At 46.0% G+C, this 21,325-nt stretch overlaps 1 protein-coding gene across 1 annotated transcript in view; it reads right to left on the reverse strand.

Annotated features, from left to right (window-relative positions):
- TMED4 (transmembrane p24 trafficking protein 4) overlaps positions 1-21,325 on the reverse strand; it is a 145,761-nt gene that overhangs the window by 102,227 nt on the left and 22,209 nt on the right. The window contains exons 2-3 of the mRNA XM_069618963.1: positions 9,137-9,237; positions 8,683-8,808 (exon numbers count right to left, since the gene is read on the reverse strand). Of these exons, the coding sequence (XP_069475064.1) occupies positions 8,683-8,808; positions 9,137-9,237 (227 nt within the window). The remainder of the gene's footprint in view (positions 1-8,682; positions 8,809-9,136; positions 9,238-21,325) is intronic.

Here is a 21,325-nt window from a genome sequence, read left to right on the forward strand (position 1 = left end):
TAAGGAATTCGTTTTCACAGGAACTGGAGCTGAAGAATCTCAGGAAGACTGGAGCTGACACGGTGAGCGTCCTGCTGCAGATGCAGAATAACGCGAAGCACATTTCATCAATCGGGTGTGGTTTAAATAGCCTTCTGTAGTGCTTAGGCCTCTTCTTCCACAGCCTCGCCCAGGTAAGAAAAGAGTTCCTGTGTTCTGATTCCAGGGAGTGGCTCCTGCCCCACCCAGACAGGAAAAGTAGTTCCAGGCAGAGAAGGATCAGAAGACCATCGAGCTGGTAAGTAAGCAGCAGGGTCTGCTGCAGGTAGGTCCACCCAAGCACTCTTAAGCATTATGAGCCCGGCGCTTCCAGCGCCGGGACCAGTCATCTTTATGAGCCTGGTGCCACTGGCGCCAGGACAAGGTCCAAAAGGTCCCGATAGGGACTGGCTGGTACCCAGGATCAAGGTTATGGGCCTGCTTCCAAGGATGTGAGGCAAGTCCTGACCCCTTGGAAGCAGGGATCATGACAGCACCCCCCCCTCAAGGCCCCTCCTAAGCTTGACTTCTCCGGGGGTCTTGGTTTGTTAGGAAATGTTCGATGAAATTTCTTGACTAAACAAGGTGCGTGGACATGTTCTGCAGGTTCCCAAGACCTTTCCTGGGGGCCATAACCTTTCCAGTCAATCAGGTAGTATAGCCTGGATTTGGAGATTTTGGAATCTAAGATGTTTTTGATTTCAAACTCGAGTTCTCCATCAACTAGGATAGGTTCTGGAGATTTAGTCAATCGGGTCTCTGGCTGCACAGGTTTTAGTAGCGAGACATGGAAGACTGGGTGCATTTTCATATGAGGGGGCAAGTCCAACTTGACTGCCACTGGGTTTATTATGGTAGTGATTGAGTAGGGTCCCAGGTATCTTGGGTTGAAGGTGCGCGGTCCTTTTAGGGCTAAATGTTTGGTGGATAACCAGACTTGATCTCCTACTTGATATTGAGGGGCCTCCTTCCGATGTTGGTCTGCTCCTTTCTTGTATTGTTCCTTAGCCCTTTGCAGATGAGAAGTGGCTTCCTTAAAGGCTTGGGCGATTGCAGAATGCAGGTGGTCTACTGCTGGTGTCCCTAGATCCTGAGGTGGATCCAGATTAGAGGTTCGAGGATGGCTACCATATAAAAGAAAAAATGGGGTTTTTCCGGTTCCAGAGTGGACTGAATTATTGTAAGCGTACTCGGCTATCCAAAGGATGTCCTTCCAAGTTCTTTCTGTTTGTTGCAGCATGCAGCGTAAGTACTGTTCCAAAGTTTGATTGGTCCTCTCGGTCTGTCCGTCGGTTTGGGGGTGGTGACTGGTTGAAAGCCTTACATCAATTTGAGCCAACCGACAGCAACTCTGCCAAAAGTGGGAGACAAATTGACTTCCTCTATCCGAGATTAAAACTGAAGGAAAGCCGTGCAACCGAACAATGTTTTCGAGAAACTCCCGGGCCAGGATTGCTGCTGACGGTAGACCTTTCAGTGGGATGAAGTGCGCCATCTTGGAGAATAGGTCCACGATTACTAAGATCGTATTATATCCGGAACATGAAGGTAAGTCGGTGATGAAATCCATGGAGAGAGTATGCCAGGGACGAGGTGGGATGTCAAGTGGGCGTAAGAGGCCTGCTGGTTTCTCCTTTTGACTTTTATTTTGAGCGCACAGTCCACAGGACATTACAAAGTCTCTGATATCCTTTCTCCAAGACGGCCACCAGAAGTGACGCTTGATCTTTTCCGAGGTCTTGGCCATACCGGGGTGTCCCTCCATTAGGGAGTCATGATAACAAGAGATGACTTGATTCTGTAAACTAGCACAGGGTAGATATAACCGTTCTTGGAAGTACAATAGGTCGTTCTTCACCGTGAAGTCTTTTCCCTGAAGATGCCAATTCTGTATGTCTGCTGGAGTTATAAGTTGTTTAACTTTGGCTTCAACTTCTTCGATGGATTGTGTGCCGATTAGACCTAGGATTCTTTGTTCGGGAATGATGGGTACGGGTTCAGGATTGACCATGTGCTCTTCCACTCCCATCCGGGAAAGGGCATCAGCTTTACTGTTCTTGTTGCCTGGTCGGTAGGTAATGACGAAGTCAAACTCGGCAAACAATAGTGCCCAGCGGAGTTGTCTGGAGGATTGAGCTTTAGCTGTCTTTAGGTATTGTAAGTTGCGGTGGTCTGTAATCACTGTGACTGTGTGTCTGGCACCCAGAAGATAGTGTCGCCTGGCCTTGAAGGCGGACTTAATAGCCAGAAGTTCCTGATCGGTAATGGTGTAGTTGATTTCAGGAGCCGAGAATTTGCGGGACCAAAATGCCACGGGGTGTAACTGGTTTGTTTCTGGATCTCTTTGCGATAGGACTGCACCCATCGCAAGACTGGAGGCGTCGGTTTCTACGATGTAAGGAAGCTCTGGGCGGGGATGTCTCAAAACAGGAGCAGAGATAAACTTGGCTTTTAACTCTTGGAAGGCTTGCTCCGCCTCGGTAGACCACACAAAGCGTTTGTTTTTCCTTAGAAGGGCAGTAATGGGCTGGACTATTCGGGAGAATTCTGGAATGAATCTACGGTAGAAATTGGCGAAACCCAACATGCTTTGGACTCCTTTCACCGACGTTGGTGATGGCCACTTAATGATAGCGTCTACCTTTCTTGAATCCATGTGGACTCCATTTGGTGACAGAATGAATCCCAGAAATTCGACCTCTGTGACATGGAAAACGCACTTCTCAAGCTTGGCAAAGAGTTTATGTTGGCGAAGCCTCTCAAGAACTGTCCTGACGTGTTTCCGGTGATCGGCCTCAGAGGACGAATATATAAGGATATCGTCGATGTAGACAACTGTACACACGTCAATTAGTTCTCTGAGGACGTCATTCATGAAGTACTGGAAGGCGGCCGGGGCGTTACATAGACCAAAATGCATTACTTGTAACTCAAATAATCCATACTTGGTGCGGAAGGCCGTCTTCCATTCGTCGCCCTCTTTTATCCGGACCAAGTGGTAAGCTCCTCTGAGATCCAACTTCGTATAAATGCGAGCATTCTTGACTTGGTCTAGAAGTTCAGGGATCAATGGCAAAGGATATCTGTTCTTGACTGTAATCTGGTTTAGGGCGCGATAATCGATACATGTTCTGAGATCCCCTTCCTTTTTCGGAACGAAGAACAGAGCTGAAGAGGCTGGAGACTTAGAAGGACGAATAAATCCATTGGCCAGGTATTGGTCCAAATACTGCCTAAGGTGGAGATTTTCTGGTTCGGTGAGAGCATAGATCCTACTACATGGAGGAGTGGACCCAGGTACCAGGTCTATCTGACAGTCGTATGACCTGTGCGGGGGGAGGGAGTTGGCTTGTTCTTTCTGGAAGACATCTTGGAACTCTAGATATTCAGGAGGCAGTTGGGGACCCTCGGATGTAATTGCTGCCAGCCTAATGTCGGACTTCAGATAAGTGGAGGCACATTCCGGAAACTGAATCGTCTTTGCTCGCCAATCTATTTGAGGATTGTGTTTTTCTAACCAAGGGATCCCCCAGGATAATTTGAAACTGAGGGGCCTTGATCACATCAAACACGATCTCCTCACGATGTCCATTTTGGCTTACTAACGTCACTCCCTCGGTGGTATGGGTAACTGGTCCGGAAGCTATTTCCATACCATCCACTGTGGTAATAACGTCTAACCATTTTAGGACAGAGAGGTAGATTCATCCTGGATGCCATCTCGCGATCCACATAATTGCCGATTGCTCCACTGTCAATGTATGCCTTGATGGCATGCAAACGATCTGGCTTCTCGGGGCTTATTAGGACCATGGGCACGATGAAATGTGAGGTCAAAGAACTGGTTTTAAAGCTCGGCAAGCGGACCTCTACACTAGTCGGGCGAGGTCGTTTCCCGATTCTGGCTTTTCGATGCTTTTGTCGGAAGCTCCCACGGTCTTCTTAGCAGGTTTCACCGGGCATTCACGAAGAAAATGTCCTGAATTCCCACAATAGAGGCACAATTGCAGCTGTCTTCTTCTTTCTCGTTCCTTTTGTGTTAATGGCCCTTTCACGACTCCTATTTGCATGGGTTCTACGGTATCGACTCCTTTGGCGGAACTCTGTGGTCTTGAAAAAACCCAAGCTTCGAATCTGGAGCGATCAGCCTTCCTATTCTGTAACCTGTGATCCAGTTGAACCACCAGGTCAAGATATTCAGAACAATCTTGCGGAGGATTTACTACTTGGGCCAGGACATCTTTGAGTTCTCCACGCAACCCCCTATAAAGCAGCGTAATCCTTTTATCCTCGGGCCATCTGGCTTCAACTACCAGTCTGTTAAATGATGCAATATATGCCAGAAGATCCTGATTACCTTGTCGTAAAGAGAGGAGTTCGTTATCTAAGGCCTATCCCTGAGAGTGTCTGGCAAATAGTCTTTCCATACTGGACTGGAAGGCCTGAAAATTACGAAGAAACGGGTCATTCTGGGTTACCAGGGGAATTGACCAGTCTGCAGCACTGCCACTTAGATATGAAAGTACGAAGGCCACTTTGGCCTGATCAGTGGGAAATGCAGCTGGCCTACACAGGAAGTGCAGACGACATTGATTGATGAACACTGCAAACCTTTTGGGATCGCCTGAGAAGCGTTCGGGTGGAGCCAAAGGCACATTTCCAGGTAGATTAATTTGTACAGGATTAGTGGAGGTCGCTGGGATATTACCCCCCCTGGGGTTGGCAGCGGTGTTTGCCCCGCCTGCGTTTGTAACAACTGTCTAGCAAGATCATCTGTGCGCTCTTTGGACACAATTAGCTCCCTCCTTAGGGCGTTCGTTTCCTGGCGCGCTGCTAGTACTTCTGCTCTTAATTCCCCTAGCAACTGGGCTAGTTGGTCAGTATCTGAGGTTTCCATTGCGCCTGGGTGGAGGATTTGTGGTGGGCTTTGCATTCTGTAACGCTCACCTGATTTCCACGGAGGCGCTGGGCTGGACTGAGCTGTCGCCGTGTCTTCTAGTGTGACTCGTAGATCTCGGCCTTCTCCTAGGGCTGGTCCCCTTCTCACGATGTACCGGTCGTGTAGAGTGAGGTGTCTGCAGACGGAAGAACAAGGATTTAGGAACTGGATTGACTGAACTTCTCCTTCCTCAGTCCTCTTATTCGAACCAAGGGCGTGGCTTGCTCACCTTAGGTATATTAAGGCCGGGCTCTCCATCCTGCGTCTTTGCAGGGGCGCAAGCAACAGTTACTTCACTGGTTCACTGACAATCCTCTTGATTGCAGAGGTTGATGTTGGAAGATACCGCCGTTTACCGCACGAGCGGTTTCTTGATAGTTATTGGAGCACCCTTAATTTAGTCCCTTGCTCAGTCTCAGGGTGTCAAGATTGAAATTGTAGAGGAATAATGCGGCGAGCAGGTGAGTAGGAAATATGACCGGTTGCTGTCACCCTTTCTAATGTCTCTCTTTGTCCTGCAGGTTTAGGTGCAATGGACGCTGATGAATAAGTGCCCAGGATGATGCAAGCGCGTATGTACGAAGAAGATGAAGCGCGGTGCACGTAAGTAAAATGACTGCCGTTTGTTTCAAAAGCACGCCTTAATGTCTCTTTTGTCCTTGCAGATCGTGGATGCAGAGAGCGTTGCTAGATGGATGCCGGCGAACGTGCAAACGCGTACGTAGAAAGTTTATGGTTGGTTTAGAATGCGCCTTAAAATGTCTCCCTTTGTTTTGCAGATGCCGGCATGCAGCGCTTCTTGAAGTTCAGAACGTGCGGAGCGCAGCTAAGCAATTCAAGAATGCAATGCTTAATCAAGTCCTTTTCTTTGCAGATGTCGATGGGGAGCCGAAGAAAGCGGCGGAAGGCTTTGGAAGATGCCGCCGTATTTGGTAAGTAAGAGCGCTGCTCTCGAATTGAATTCTGCTAACCTGTTGTTTTGTCTTGGCAGGTGCAGCTGAGGATCGGATCTCTAGCAGGTAAGGAATTCGTTTTCACAGGAACTGGAGCTGAAGAATCTCAGGAAGACTGGAGCTGACACGGTGAGCGTCCTGCTGCAGATGCAGAATAACGCGAAGCACGTTTCATCAATCGGGTGTGGTTTAAATAGCCTTCTGTAGTGCTTAGGCGTCTTCTTCCACAGCCTCGCCCAGGTAAGAAAAGAGTTCCTGTGTTCTGATTCCAGGGAGTGGCTCCTGCCCCACCCAGACAGGAAAAGTAGTTCCAGGCAGAGAAGGATCAGAAGACCATCGAGCTGGTAAGTAAGCAGCACGGTCTGCTGCAGGTAGGTCCACCCAAGCACTCTTAAGCATTATGAGCCCGGCGCTTCCAGCGCCGGGACCGGTCATCTTTATGAGCCTGGTGCCACTGGCGCCAGGACAAGCTCCAAAAGTTCCCGATAGGGACTGGCTGGTACCCAGGATCAAGGTTATGGGCCTGCTTCCAAGGATGTGAGGCAAGTCCTGACCCCTTGGAAGCAGGGATCATGACAGATCTCTTGGGTCTCCCATCGTTTCAAGTCGCCTTGCAGTTCTTTCAGTAGCCGGGGGAGGTTGGCTTTGTATGTGTCTCTTGGGTTAGCCGGGATGTGGACCCCTAGGTAGGGGATGGCCTTCTTCACCCATGTCATCGGGCACATCGTCGTCAGTGGCTCCCGTTCTGCTGGAGTGAGCCCGATGCCCATGGCCGAGGATTTGTCAAAGTTTATAGTGAAGCCTGAGACTTCACCATAGGTGGTAAGCTCTCGTATTGCGTGTTTCAATGATGATTGGGCTTCCGAGATCGTGAGTAGGACATTGTCCGCGTATAGGGCGATTTTATGTTGGTTGGGGCCGACCTGCAGCCCTTTAATTCGATCGTTTCCCCTAATCCTTTGGGCCAAAGGCTCCATGGTGAGAGCGAAGAGTAAGGGTGATAGCGGGCAGCCCTGCCGGGTTCCGCATGATAGGGGGATCGGAGCTGAGCTGTGTCCATTAATTCTTAAGACTCGTATTTGGGCTCTTATAGTTGGCCAGCACCATCGTCTGAAAAGTTGACCCGAAGCCGAAGGCCTCTAGGGTAAGTTTCATAAAGGGCCAATCTACTCGATCAAATGCCTTGGCTGCATCCAGAGCCACTAAGACCAGTTTTTGGGAGTTCCGGGAGGCGAGGTCCACCAGGTTCAGGGTTCTCCGTATGTTGTCTCCCGCTGATCGATTGAGGATGAAGCCTGCTTGGTCGGGATGAATGATCTTCGGGAGAACGCGATTCAGGCGGTTTGCCAGGATTTTTGAATATATATTTGCATCAATGTTTAAGAGTGCTATCGGTCTGTAAGAGGCTAGACTCCTTGGGTCCTTTCCTGGTTTGGCCAGGAGGATGGTGGTTGATTCCTGCATCGATGGGTTGACCGCGCCTGTGTCTCTGAAGGAGTTGAACAGGGTCACCAGATGGGGGGTCAGTTGTGGCCTGAAAAGTTTATAGAATCTGGTCGAAAAGCCTTATTAAATATACAATCCTATAATTCTAGGAAAATATGCACAGTGCTTCTGAAGCGGAATGGAAAAAAAACATTCCTTTTATCAGTGTGCAGTTTCTTTTTTGAAAGGCTTCAGAGAAGTACATTCTGTTTCAGAGGTGGCTTGCAATTACATCCATGTAGATAAAAATCAAAAGAAGCCTTCTGGTTTCTGTCAAGTAACCTGACCTTTGCACTGCCCTCTGCTCTAAACCTGTGGGTAAATCTACACAGGAAAATAATAAATCTGTCATATTTACAAGATTTCCATGCGTAAAAAGGCCTAGTACGCACCTTATCTGGAGGCCTGTTTTCAGTATACAATTGTGGTGCATTTTCTATGGATATGTGGACTATTGTACCTTTCATCTGCCCCCCACCCCCTTCCTAGAGTTAAGCCTGGATGCTTTGCCATGTTACCATTTTAAGAGGGGTTTGGCTTCCCATTTGCGATGGGAGCTCTGCCCCCACTTTGAGGTTAGTGGCGATACAAGCCCTCACTAGAGGCCTGTGCAAAACTTGCACAGGCCTCTAGTGCAAGTTTTGCACAGGCCTGTGCAAAACGTGCAAAACATTAACAGACAGACATGTCAAAGACTGCATAGGAATACCAACAAAAAAAGGAAAAGGAACATTTTAAGAATGTAATTAGCACACAACAGGAGGTCAAACAAGTTCAGATGGCACAGGATAGGGATAAGGGAAGTGCGCAAAACTGCTAAGAGGGGAACCTGTATTGTGCTTGTTCTACCTTCTTTGAACAGTTCTCTATTTTCAACAGCAAAATATGCTCCTTTAGAGGCAAATCTTCCTACCTCCATGCAATCTCCTCAACACTTTTGGAACAAGTCTAAAGCTTGAATTCCTCTTTGTCAATATATCTGCTGGCCTAAAGTGCTCTTTCCTCCCCCACAGGTGTCAACTTTAGGGAAACCTCAGATATATGTGAGATAGGAAAATGGGACATTGTTGTAGGCAACACCATCCCATGTGGTGAAAGAGTCACAATGCCAGAAGGTAACAGTCGCAACAACTCACTAGTCTATGAACTGGAAAGGCAGTTCTAGGGAACCAGAAACCAAACATTGCTGCAACCAAAGAGCAGGCATTAGAAACACATTGAGGCAGAATTTGACAAGCTAATTAAGAATAGGATTATCCAGCTGTGATGTCAAAGAAAGTCACGTACCAATTTCCCACCAGAAAAGAATGACATTTTGGTGGAGTTGGAGTGCAAGCAGATCTGGTGCTCCCCAGGGGTGTGCGATGTGAAAGTGAAGCGTCCTTCTGAACCATACTGTCGAGACAAAATTATCTGCAAAGGAAGAAAATGAGGAATCAAAGGCCAGCTGTACAAGGAACAAATTTTAACAAACGATTTAAAACATTTCTATACTTCCCTACAGTGTCTCTGGCACGGATTCCGGCTCAAAGAAAACGCTTCTCCCAAAGAACATATCTACATAGATGCAACTTGTCCTTCCCTATGGAATGCAAGTTAGAAGAACACAACTCGTCTTCAGAGTATCAGTTTGTCAACCTGTACAGAAAAGAAGCCCTCGCTGTTGTAAGAACACAACCCTAAAATGTGCCCTCTTCCCAAACTTTGTGCTCCATACGAGGCAAGATTATTTCAGCATTACCTTGCTGTCAGGATCCTTCACCTCCACGTGCATGCCCAATCCAGGCGTTGATGGCAGAAATGTCTCTGACTGCTTGTCCCACAGCTGTGTGCGATAATTCCCTGCAAGGCAGAGAGATTACAGTCCATTTTGTGAAAGACAGAAAGCATCATCAATTTGAAAAGTCCTATGTGTCAGCGCTTATTTACATTTGCGTCAACACCATAGAGAATAAAGGAATCTTGTCAATTAATTTGATAATTGTCAAATTTTGCACAAGTCCATCTTAGGTAGGACTTTAGAAGACTCACACTTGGGACACCAGGTTACAACTCTTAGTATAGGCCTGAACCACACAAATATGTTGATAGCAATGGCTGAACAGCGAGGCTTACTTTAGGAGGGAGGCCAACGCTGTAGGTGGTACAAAGAACTTCGAGTATACACGAAGGCCCAAAGAAACAGTGAAAATCCATTTTTATATAAAACTTTAGTGTATTTTATATATACACAAACACTAAAAGGTAAGGGTGAGTTCTACAACATTCAATACGCATGTACAAAAACCAAGGCGATAATCACAGTAAGTAACACACTTTTGTATACTTGGAGAATGGTAGCATGCAATTCAGGAGTTAAGTAAAATACTTTTGTAATAACTGTTTCAGGTCAAATAAATTAAACAAGTACATTATTTGCTGCATTTTCAGAGGCCTAACACTTTAGAAGTCCATCCCCATCTTGTAATGAATGGCTCAAGAGTCAGATTGGAGGGCAAAACAGGTAGGCACAAGCTGTAGAAAGTTTAAAATGTCCAGAGGAAGTCTTCTTTTGCAAGTAAGTCGAACAGTCTTTGCTGGGAAATGTGTCAGCTGCCTGATGAAACAGAGGCGTTAGGCCTGGGTGCACATCTATGGGCAAACTCACCAACACACAAATTAGCACTCCAGCAACACAGGAGCAGCAAAGCAACATCAGGTAAATTCTACCTTGAGATTCAAAGTACCTCATGAATGAGGAAGACGTTTCAGCACAATGCCCCCATGATGCAGCAGTAGCAGATGGTCCCCGAATTCTTGGTCAGGCAGATGAAAGAAAAACACAGTCCAGGGAAAAGGCTTCCAGCAAAGCATTCTTCGTTTCTTCTTGCAACTCTGGTTTTGTCGCTCCTTTTCAGGATACCAGATGAAGAATGATTGTATTGCGGTCGATTTGTCTCGCTTTCTCGGTCCAGCACTCTGGTGAGGAGACTTTAAGGAGTGGAATCCTGCCTCTGGATGTCCGGAAGGAGTCCACCAAAGTTTTGGAGGATTCGATCTTCAGAAGACGATGCACGGCATTATGGTTGCAGGCAGTTTGCAGCCCAGGAAGGTCGCACCTCGTTGTGGGATGGCTCAAGATGCAGGTCGTCTCCACACCGATTAGTCAAACTCGTCTAAGGGAGAGAGTCCTCGGAGTTCTCCTGATGCTTGGAATGAAGTGGGGGGGGGGAGGGTCACACAGCAGCAGTTACACAGGAGGCATCGCTGGTCATCTGGAAGTGGCTGTGGGCGTCTCTCCTCTTCTTCCTCGTTTCTTCTGTTCCAGTGGTAAGCTCGTCTTAAGCCTCAGTATCAAAGCCTTTTATCCAGGAACCAAGCCAATCAGCAACCATGCACCCATTCAAACTCTGGTAGGTGGCCGCGCGGCAGAGGAAGGACCAAGAAGGGACAAGCCAAATAAATAAATAAATAAAGAATATAGCCACCATTTTGGGTCCATGGTGACCCATCTGTGCACTAATGCGGCTGCGAGTACGGCCTGGAAGTAACAATTGCACAAGAAGTAGGTAGGATAAAACCACAGCAGCCAGTCATTCAGGTTTGCCTGTCAATGTAACCAAACGGTCACAGTAACAGTGACAGTGAGAAAGGGGATACTGTGTAATCCCTCAGCACTCCACTTAAGGTGGGGTGGGCTGATCTCACAATATAAACGTTAGGAAGGTTACTAAATATCCCCCTGCCCTTGGGAACATAGTTCTCACAAGGAAAATAGCCACAAGGAAAATAGCAGAAAATAAAAATGTAAGCACAAGGGGCTCCCAGCCACACTGCACAAAATGCCATGAAGCTCCAAGAAAAAAGGTACAAAAGAAAAATAAAGTATCCTAAAAGATAGGGTAAAAGAATGAGCTCAGGGAAACGGACCAAAGGTCTCACATGTAGAGGAGATTGTGCATACAAATGTAAATGTATCCAACTCTAACCTTAAATGTCTACACTGCTCCTATGCTCCTTCTGTGGTTGTGTGCAGTACTTTAATATTTCAAAAAGAAAAGAATCTTCTAGCACATCAAATCCATTAGTATATCATTCATTTATTTTAACTTGGTTTCTTGTTGTTCTCCATGTTCTTTAAACGAAACACTTTCCAAAGGCCAGCACTTTGTTAATATGTTCTTGATTGTACAATGAGAGATAAAGCAATAAATATTTAGTTTTTGTATTATTTCGGAAGAAAACAAAACAATCACATATTACACATAATAGTAAAATGCATACAGAATATGCCGCAATGATAAAAACAATTAATCAATGGTAGGAATGAGGTTAAGCATTTGTTAAGGTTCGAGTGGTTTACCTTTTTGAGTGAAATTCTCTTCATTGCGACTATACCAGAACTTTTTACTGGACTCTTGGTTTCTTTTTAATCCAATTCTCCTGAGAGTGGGAACCTTTTTCCACACTCACTCATTCTTTTACTCTACAGTTGGGAACCCTTACCTTTTTTTGGTACTATTTAATGAAGTTATGCTTTCGTCCATCTTTTCTGGCATCTACATTTTATTACTATTGCAGCACACAACAATTTCTGTGCAGTGTTGCTGGAAGCTCCTTGAGCTTTCCTTTGTATTAAACCTGGGTAAACTACCGTTACCAAGACCTTTGTCCCTTCTGTGTTTTACTTTGTGAGATCAGCACACTCCACCTTATGTGGAATGCTGAGGTGAAACATTGTCTACCTTTTCTCACGGCTCAAGTACCTTTAAGTTACAGTTACAAGTTCATCTGTGGCAGTGTACCTTTTTGCACAACTTTTTGTGGACTTCTACCGCAGACGGTCTTTGCAGCTACAGTAGGGGGACATAGGGAATCACAATTTGCCTGAAATGGTGGCTGTACTTTTTAAAGCCCTGGTCATGATGACTTCTCTGTACTGGAGCCGCCTTTTTCCTTCCTGAGTGGAGGAGGTATTGATGGTCTTTTGTCTTCGGTGTGCTTCCCTTGGAAAGCCTGCCAAGACTCTTGCAGTGCCTGAAGGGACAGGGGACAGGAAATGGGGTAGGTTACCAAAGCTCCCAGTGCCTGCCTGGAACCAGTTTTAACTGAGAGGCTAATAGCTTTCTCCCTGAGACAGCCAAACCCAGATTGGCATAAAAGGCTTTAATGGCGATTGATGGGCTAAGCAGGTTTTCTACTGTCAACTACTGGACAGAAGATCCGAAGAGGAAGTCGTAGAAGGACATCCCAGCAACTTCCAAACAACCGCCAGAGCCGTTGAGCGACTACTGAAAACAAAACAGCCAATTTTGAGCGACAGAAGATCTCTTGAAGAAGACTTCATCCCCTAGCCTGGTGTGCCTAACCAGTCTCAAGACCACCTGCATTTTGCACCATCCCACTAAAAGCCGCGAGTTCCACTTTTCTGCTCCTAGACATCCCCTCAGCTGAGTCGTGGATCGAGAACCGAAGAGAAGTCGACCGGACAACAACCGTCACGGACCCGAAGGCCTGTGAAGGGATCCAAAGCACCAATGCCACGAAGATCCACTGCTGGGCATTCCAATGCTCAAGTGCATCCTTCAGGTCCCTCCATAGTTCCTTCTTCAGCCGCTGAGGCCAAGAAACCCGAACCAAGGACAACTGTCACCTCACCTTGGGGACCAACCTGCTGCACCAAGTTCTTCACTGAAAAGGTACTGGCCCGAGCCTTGGTCTTGCTGCACTGTTCTTGTGTTCTTGGAGGGCTACGATTAAGCTGTTACTTGCACCCCCCTCCCCCCAAAAGCACCCTGAGGCTCATTGGGGTGAACAACGCATTGGGCCCTAAATTGCTAAACTAAGTGTTTACTTAATTGCAAACCTGAATAATACCTTCATAGACTCTACTCTGTCTGCCGATTGCCTCTTTCCACCTCATCCCTTGGTCACTGGACTTCCAGTGCCCCCCGCTTTACTCGTGAGACTCACCCGATATGATTGTCTATAGGCTCTATATAAATAAACTATGTGTTTCAAAGCGCTTCAAGGCAAGGGAGGGAACAAGGAAAAATACAATGGCATTTTCACAGGCCATGAACAGTAAGGATGTGAAATTAACTATCGTACTCGGCCTGACGACATTTCAGATAGTGCAAGAGCTAAGACAGATAAGGAAGGGGGGGGGAGTGGGAAGGAAATGGAAACAGACAGGCGTCTACCGTACTAGGCCTGACAACATTTCTAATAAAGCCGGAGAAAACAAAAGGTGAGGGAGAGGGGTGCAGAAAGGGAGGGGAGGAACAAAACAAGCAACTATCGTACTAGGCCTGACAACATTTCAGATAGTGCTGAGGGGATGGTGGGGGGGGGGGGGACAAGTAAGAGGAGGGGGGAGGAGAGACGGGGTTGCGATCATACTAGGTCCAGGGACGCTAGAAGAAAGGGGAGGAGGGGAGGAGATCGGAAAAGGGAGAGGAGGAGAGAACAGAGATCAAGCAGTCAAAAAGAGTGAAGAAGCAATACGGGGGAGCGAATACAATTGCAGAAGTCAGTAGTAATACATACTGTTGCAAGCCTGGATACAAGATGAAGATGGGAACAGCACGATTCAAGGCCACCATGAGCAAGGGTGACGCACCGTGAGTCAATCAAATCCATAAAAGTCAAATCCAGCATAGGCCACAAGACGCTGATGGTGAAACCAGAATGTATCAGGACAGACTCCTGCAGAACTAGGCTGGAGGGGGTTGGGGGTGTGGTAGCAGGGTAGAAGAATCAAGCAAAACAGGCAACACCTGTGTGCGTGAAAAGTGGGCACAAGGGATCATCACGGGGGGACCAGAGGGGGTTAAGTTTAAACAAACTGGTTGAGAAAATTGATTTTCAGTACATGTTCTTTTATGTAATGTTATGTACAAACAAAATGCATTTTTGTCTTTCTTTTTAACAAAAACTTCTTTGAGTATTTTGTATTTATGAATTAAAAGATGTATGTCTCTATCAATTTCTGTCGTAATGAATTAATCGACATGAAAGGTAGCACTCTGTGCAACTAGACATACCTAGTATGTGTGCAGGCGGGTAGCTGTTTCTGTGGTATTTCCTTTTATGCATATGCTTACAGTAGTCCTTTGCCACACAGCCCCCTAAAAAAATAGGACTCCACAGCTCTAACTGCTTTATATCACTCAGGACAGACTCCTGCAGAAGTAGGCTGGAGGGGGGTGGGTGTGTGGTAGCAGGGTAGAAGAATCAAGCAAAACAGGCAACACCTGTGTGCGTGAAAGGTGGGCACAAGGGAACACCACGGGGGGACCAGAGGGAGTGGGGATGGCCTGTGGGGGCAGAGGGAGTAACCACATGATGGTGCATGCTTACCTGCAGTCTGAGCAAGGGTTTTGGGCCCTGGATCCTCCTGGTCCGTACAGGTCCAAACATGAATTGCCCTTTTCTTTATCTGCCCTTTGCTACGGACGCCCGGGCGAGAGACGCCCTTGATCTAAGCGTTAAAAGCAGGAAGGAAGAGGCAGGGCTAAGGTGGTGGGTGGTGCTTAGGCCAGGTGACCTAGATCCACTTGCACCTGCTACCCATCAGCAAGCTAGTATAGGGTTGGACTTTAAGATTGGCCAAGCAAGTGTTAATTGAAGTAGCAAGAATGGGTCTAAAGTTCACTTATTGGTTTCAGTAGTTTCTTACTTTTGTGTTCCTTTTCATTGATTTAAAGTGTGCTATATTTTATTCTACTGTGATATTACTGTGTGACTAGTACTTAAATTACTTTTTTCTAAAGCCTTATTGTATTAATAAATGCCTATTTTTTTTTATATAAAACTAGAGTGTCATTGTTTCCTTGAACTGATTATATGCTCCAAGTATTGTGTGCCTCACTACAACCCTTCTCCCTCCTAGACTAAGCCTGGTTGCTCAGCCATTGCTACCAAATCTTTGGGTAGTTCAGGGTAAGCCTAAGGGGTACAACCCCGTCTCCTAAAGTGGGTGAGCTTTTACAAGTTCTGTCACATACAGTATTGTGTAAAACTCTAACAGTATACACTGCGATATTGAAATATTACTTGTTCACAGGTCTTCCATAAACCAACAATGATCACCCGCCTATGTGTGTGCATTTTATCTACAAACGCGTCATCTACCAAATGCATCACCCCTATTTTGCAAGTACTTTGAAAACGAATCAGGTAGAGGATTGGAAATTCCTAAAACCACCCTATTGTTGGTGCAATGTGTTGTGAAGCTGATGAAGTAGAGCCATGACGAAATTCACTCACACAATTAAACCCCACAAAAAAAAAAAAAAAAGATATCCATACATCAATTATCTGTTGAAAAGCCTTACTTTAGAACAGAGTAATTATTCTTAGTTGTCATTACAATTGAATATTTTCACGAATTAATCTAACTCCTGGGCCAGTTTCTGTTGATATAATCCTAAATGAACTCAAACAAATTCTATAATTGAACTAGTAATGAGGTACATATATATTGTACGAAAGTCACAACATACAACAACAACAGGGTCGTTTAGGACTTTCCAATGCTCTACCTTACTAGTTATTAGAATACTCACACAATAATAGTGTTATATGTGGCAGATGAGGAGTCACAGTTTTGTAGGTACAATTTACTCACGTTACGTTGTTAAATACAAGACAAGCTACAATTGGTGGTTTATGGACGCCATGTGAAAAAGTAATAATTCAATATAAACAGATGATTCCAAAACATGTACTGATTCATTTCTCAGTGTACAATCAAGAAAACATAAATCTCAAAACAGTGTTGGCCTTGAGAAAGCATTTAGACTGAAACATAAGCCAGCAACAGCACAACAAGAGACCAATAAAAACAAAAACAAATCAAAACAAAATGATTCTGTATAAAACGATGTACTGGAAGATTATTCTTCGCTTTTTTAAATATTCCAGTACTGCGCACAATCACAGAAGGAGCTTTCTGGACCGAACCCAGAAGGGTAAACGGAGCATAAGACACGGGCACGTGTCAGAACTCTGTACTGCTGGTGAGCAGCAGTTTCTATTATGTAAAACACCTTCAGAGGAAACGATGGTTTACTGTGAATTTCTACTCACCCTTTACATTTGAACAGTTGTGGGGCAGAATCTACATCTATTAATTACATATGGCACCATTTGTGATCACGAATGTCAAAATATCCCTATTTTAGGGCATTAGTATGAGATGTCAATGATTATCAACTCAGCCGGTAAAATCCAGTTTACACGGTTAAAAAAAAAGGCATGTTTCTTTCTTTCGTTATCATGCATATATGCAATCTTGTTTTATAACTACCCACAGCGTGCACATAAAAGAGCATCTTGACTAATCATGATTGTGATCTAAAAAAAACCTTATGTCACACCCAAGAGACGAGGACTACACCTGCTCTGTTAAGCTTTTAAGTGGGTCACTGCTGCAAAACCATACAGACCGGCTCTCTGGCCCAACAAAAACAGATTATTTGATTTGTTATGGACAAGGTACATGGCAGACCACCATTGTCCCTTCTACATGGTTTAACAAGGCCTTCATCATCACCATGATTGGTTCCATTTCGTAACGCAAATGTTGCTTCCCTCTTGCTTCAAATGGTGTAGCCCAATATCTGCTTCCGGCCCGCAGATATTACATTTCAGACCCTTTGCATCCTCACATGGTATAACTCAGCATCCACTCTTTTCCACGACTTCCAAATACACACTGCTCCCTTTCCCCACTTCAATGGAATACCCCAACCTGTGACACATTGTATAACAAACTCCCCACACTTATAGTATAAATTAGTCTTCTCTGCCTCTCACTAGATGTATGCAAATCCCCTCACATGATATACAACACCATATACACCCATCCCCGCCCCCCAATCACACGTTAAACATCCGACTTTACATATCCTTACATGGCATTCCCCCATTGTATTGTACTGTTCACACAAGAAGCCTGTATCCACTTCATTTAAGCAGAGAGAAGGAGTTGAGTGTGTGAAGATGAGGGTCTTGAAAGACTAAATGAGGATGAGTGGATTTTATTGAAATTCATCAGGGTAATCCTGGCCGAGTAATAAAGTGGTGAAGTTTGAGGTTGCTATAAAATAAAAGGACACTAGAGTTGCGTGCCTTAGGGGTCTTGGGTAAGTCCGGTGGGGAAAAAAGATGGATGAGGAAGAAGAGGGGGCACTGAAAGCAGGAAGCCAGATCACTTCGGACTTGAAGGAATTAAGCATTAGGAGGATGTACCGTCCAGTAGCAGACTGGAGAGAAACGAGCAGAGGAGCCACTACTTAAAGTAGAGAAGGGTACGAAGATGTGCGCATCATCTCCAAAGAAGTGATCACTGAACCCAGAGGAGGATATCAGTTGACCAAGGAATGTGGCATAGAGGGTGAATATTAGGGCAAAGGGCATAGTTTATGGGGATGCCAACCAGAACTGAGGTTGGGTCGCAGGTCCCGAAGCTCCATGATATAACAAAGGACCAATCGGAAAGTTAAGAGGCTAACAAGTCCAGAGTGGTGCAATGTATGTCAGCAGGGATCAGCAGCAGTGGTCTACTGTATCAAAGGCAGCCGAGTGATCCATAAGGATTGGGGGAAAATGCTTGCAGTGGTGTGAGGAGGCCAGAATGTTGAAGATATGGGTTAGCTACCAATTTGTAGAGTCGCAGCTGCGAAATCCTGTTATCAAGGCCAGCTGGTGGGCTTCTTCCCGTTTGGCAGGACAGTTACTAGCTAGTTGCAGGTTAGGAAGATCCCAAGAGAAAGAGGTTGAAGAAGGCAGAGAGGAAGGGACAGGCGAGTGGTGCAAACTCCTTTGTCATTGGCATAGCAAGCAAGAGAGAGGGGCGGCAGTATTAAAGATGGGTGCCAATTCATGGGGCGGAAGGAGCTTAAAGAGGAGGTGGTAGTGGTGGGTGCACTTTGTATGGGCAACATACTCCAACAACCCCTGGTGCAGCCTAGCAATCTTCAGCAACCACTATACATTCGGATAATAGCCAATCGCATTGTACAGTATAAACAGGCATACAATATCTGCTTCAGTAACATAACACCAATGCATCTGGGCATCTATATCTCTGTGACTTATTTGCAGGGTGCGAAATTGCTAGGAGCCATTTAGCTCCTGCATGAAGCCTAGAAGTGTCTTGTTTGTGTGACGCTAAGAGAAACCAGGAGCTACTTTTGACTCCCCGGGCCCATTGGTGCCATACAAGAACATATCTATGCGACATGAACACTGTGGGTTGGACTATGTAAAAGGTTCTGGTGGAATGCAAATTGGTAGAAGATTTTTTGCCCCAATTCTTTTACTGCTAAATGCAGGGGGCACTATACACCTCACACCAACAAAAATTACAACCAATTGCATTCGACCAAAGAAGTGTGCACCAGATATAATGGAGCATTCCGACACAACCGCAAGACATGCATAATGGGGGGGAGAAAAATTTTAAAAAAAACAAAAACAAAAAAAAAAAAAAAAAAAAAAAAAAAGGAGTTTGCATTGCATGTGGAAGTTCAATTTTCAGCGTGGTATGCAATAAATCCTTCCTTCTTGGAGGTGGTTACCCTTTATTGGGTCATGCCAGATACCCATAAGCTGCCTAAGCTCCTGTTCATCAAATACTAATTTCAAACTCTGATCCAACATTGTAATGCGGTTACTGCCCACTCGAGTTGCTTGGTTGCATCAAAATGTGTGTTGGAATCATTCCTACTAGTGTATTATGCTTTACAATCGCAATATTGACTCAGAGAAACAGACCTAACAATTACAATTCTAAGGGACCAGTAAGCAAACTTGAACCAACTTCCCACTGGATCCCTAAAGCAGAAAGCCGTTCAACGATATACTAGGTTTATTTTACATTTCAACAGTCCCTCAACCAATACTAGTTACTCAATTACTCAGAGTGCAGCTCAACAAACCAGATGGCATCTCCCTAAGAGACGAAGTGTATTTTAGTGGGCATCTCTACTTCAATGTGTTAAAGCCTGGTTATATTGCATGTTTTGCTGTACTAGTCTAGCAGAAACCCAGTTGTGCAACACCTATGGGGGATTCGCAGTTAACAAAAATCCAGGAAACAAACTGCAGCATACTACCCTCCAGTCACAAATGCCACTCTAAATACTTGCAACACTTGCTGCCACTTTCCCAGTCATGCATAGATGGGCCAAATACTGGAGTCAAACGGGAGAGTTCTGTGCCCTGTATCGTCATCTTTGTTCTTTATTTCTAAACTCTTCCCCTAATCTGCCTTCTCCGTCTTCCTCTGATCCCCATCCCTCCGTCACCCAATCCTTATCGTCTCAACCCTCTTTTTCATCCTCTCACACCGAGTCCGACACTGGCCTCTACCTGCATCATGCAAACCCCAAATCAATCACCTCTAGATCCTCTACCTAGATACCCATGGTTGATCCCCACCTCATACCTTACTTACCCCCTCTGATTCCATCCCTCCTTCCTCGGCCCGCGTCCTTCCCGCAGCCCGCGTTCAATCCCTGCTTCCTGGTTCCCTGCAGCCCGCCTCGCGACCCGCCCACCATCCTCTGATTGGCCATCGGGCCTTGTGTGTTGACTGTACCGACTTGCGGCCTTCTCCAGTGCCTCATTTCCACCCAATTTCCATCTGGTGAGTGCTTCCCAATGTGTTAGCTTTGTCTGCCATTTGTGTGCGCCCAGACTGCTCTCCCTCCGATTCCATCCCTCCTTCCTCGGCCGGCGTCCTTCACGCAGCCCGCGTTCGATCCCCGCTTCCTGGTTCCCCGCAGCCCGCCTCCCGACCCGCTCACCATCCTCCGATTGGCCATCCGGCCTCCTTTCTCAGGCCATTACTGCACTTCCCAAGGCAGCCCTCTGCCCGTGCAGCCCCTGTGGCTAACGACCTGAGGCAAAGGACGACTCCTTCAGGGACGACTCCAGATCGTATCTGCAGGTATCCGCAGGAGAAGCAAGAAGCCAACAACAAGTAAGTGTGGCAAGGACAGGGCCAGAAGCAACTACTTCAGGCCATACTACCCTACCACTCTTCTAACGCAGCATCAACAACGTAAATTCATTATAGTTGCACTCAGAAACTATGTCCTTGCATGTGAAACGTGTCCCAATTGCGTTTTGAAGTTGCGCCCAATAGCCTCTCTGAGAAAAGTTGAATTTAGAAGTGTACCCAATTGCATTTAGAAGTTGCACCCAATTGCCTCTCTGAGAAAGTTGAATTTAGAAGTGTGCCCAATTGTGGGTAGATTGGACGAGTGTATAGATTGACCGAATGTGTGGAGCGGACGATTGTGTTGAGGAGCAGACGAGTGTGTGGAGTGAACGAGTGCTTGGAGCAAATGAGTGTATGTGGAGCAGATGAGTGTATGTGGAACGGATGATTGTGTCGAGCGGATGACTGCGGAGCAGATGAGTCTGTGGAGCGGATGAACGCATAGAACGAATGAGTGTATGGAGCGGATGGATATATAGAGTGGATGAGTATGCTGAACGGACAAGTACATAGAGCGGATAAATACTGCATAGAACGGATGAGAAACAATGCATAGAACGGACCCGACCGCTCAGAATTGCGTGACATATTATGCTTTGGAATGCAAGGAACTTTTGAAAGAGCATACTTCATATCACACCCCACGCTTACTCCCTCCTTACACCACCACTCAACTAGAACACAGAGATTTTATGACACCATTCTGTAGAACTGTTCTCATATCAACATCTGCCTCTCACTCCCCATCACTCTAAGTAAACATCGCTGGTTTCACACCCACCAGCCAGGCGTTTCAACTCGGGCCTAACGCTGCCACAATCAGCCTGGATAATTCCGGCCAGACCGAACACATCCTCCTGATCTCTCAACCACCACACCTACCGCTAAGAAGAAGCTACCACATGAATCCGCACCCGCTGCACACATACCTGGTGC

Source organism: Ambystoma mexicanum, chromosome 10, assembly GCF_040938575.1.
Source record: "Ambystoma mexicanum isolate Mex_15411 chromosome 10, UKY_AmexF1_1, whole genome shotgun sequence".
Classification (NCBI taxonomy): domain Eukaryota; kingdom Metazoa; phylum Chordata; class Amphibia; order Caudata; family Ambystomatidae; genus Ambystoma; species Ambystoma mexicanum.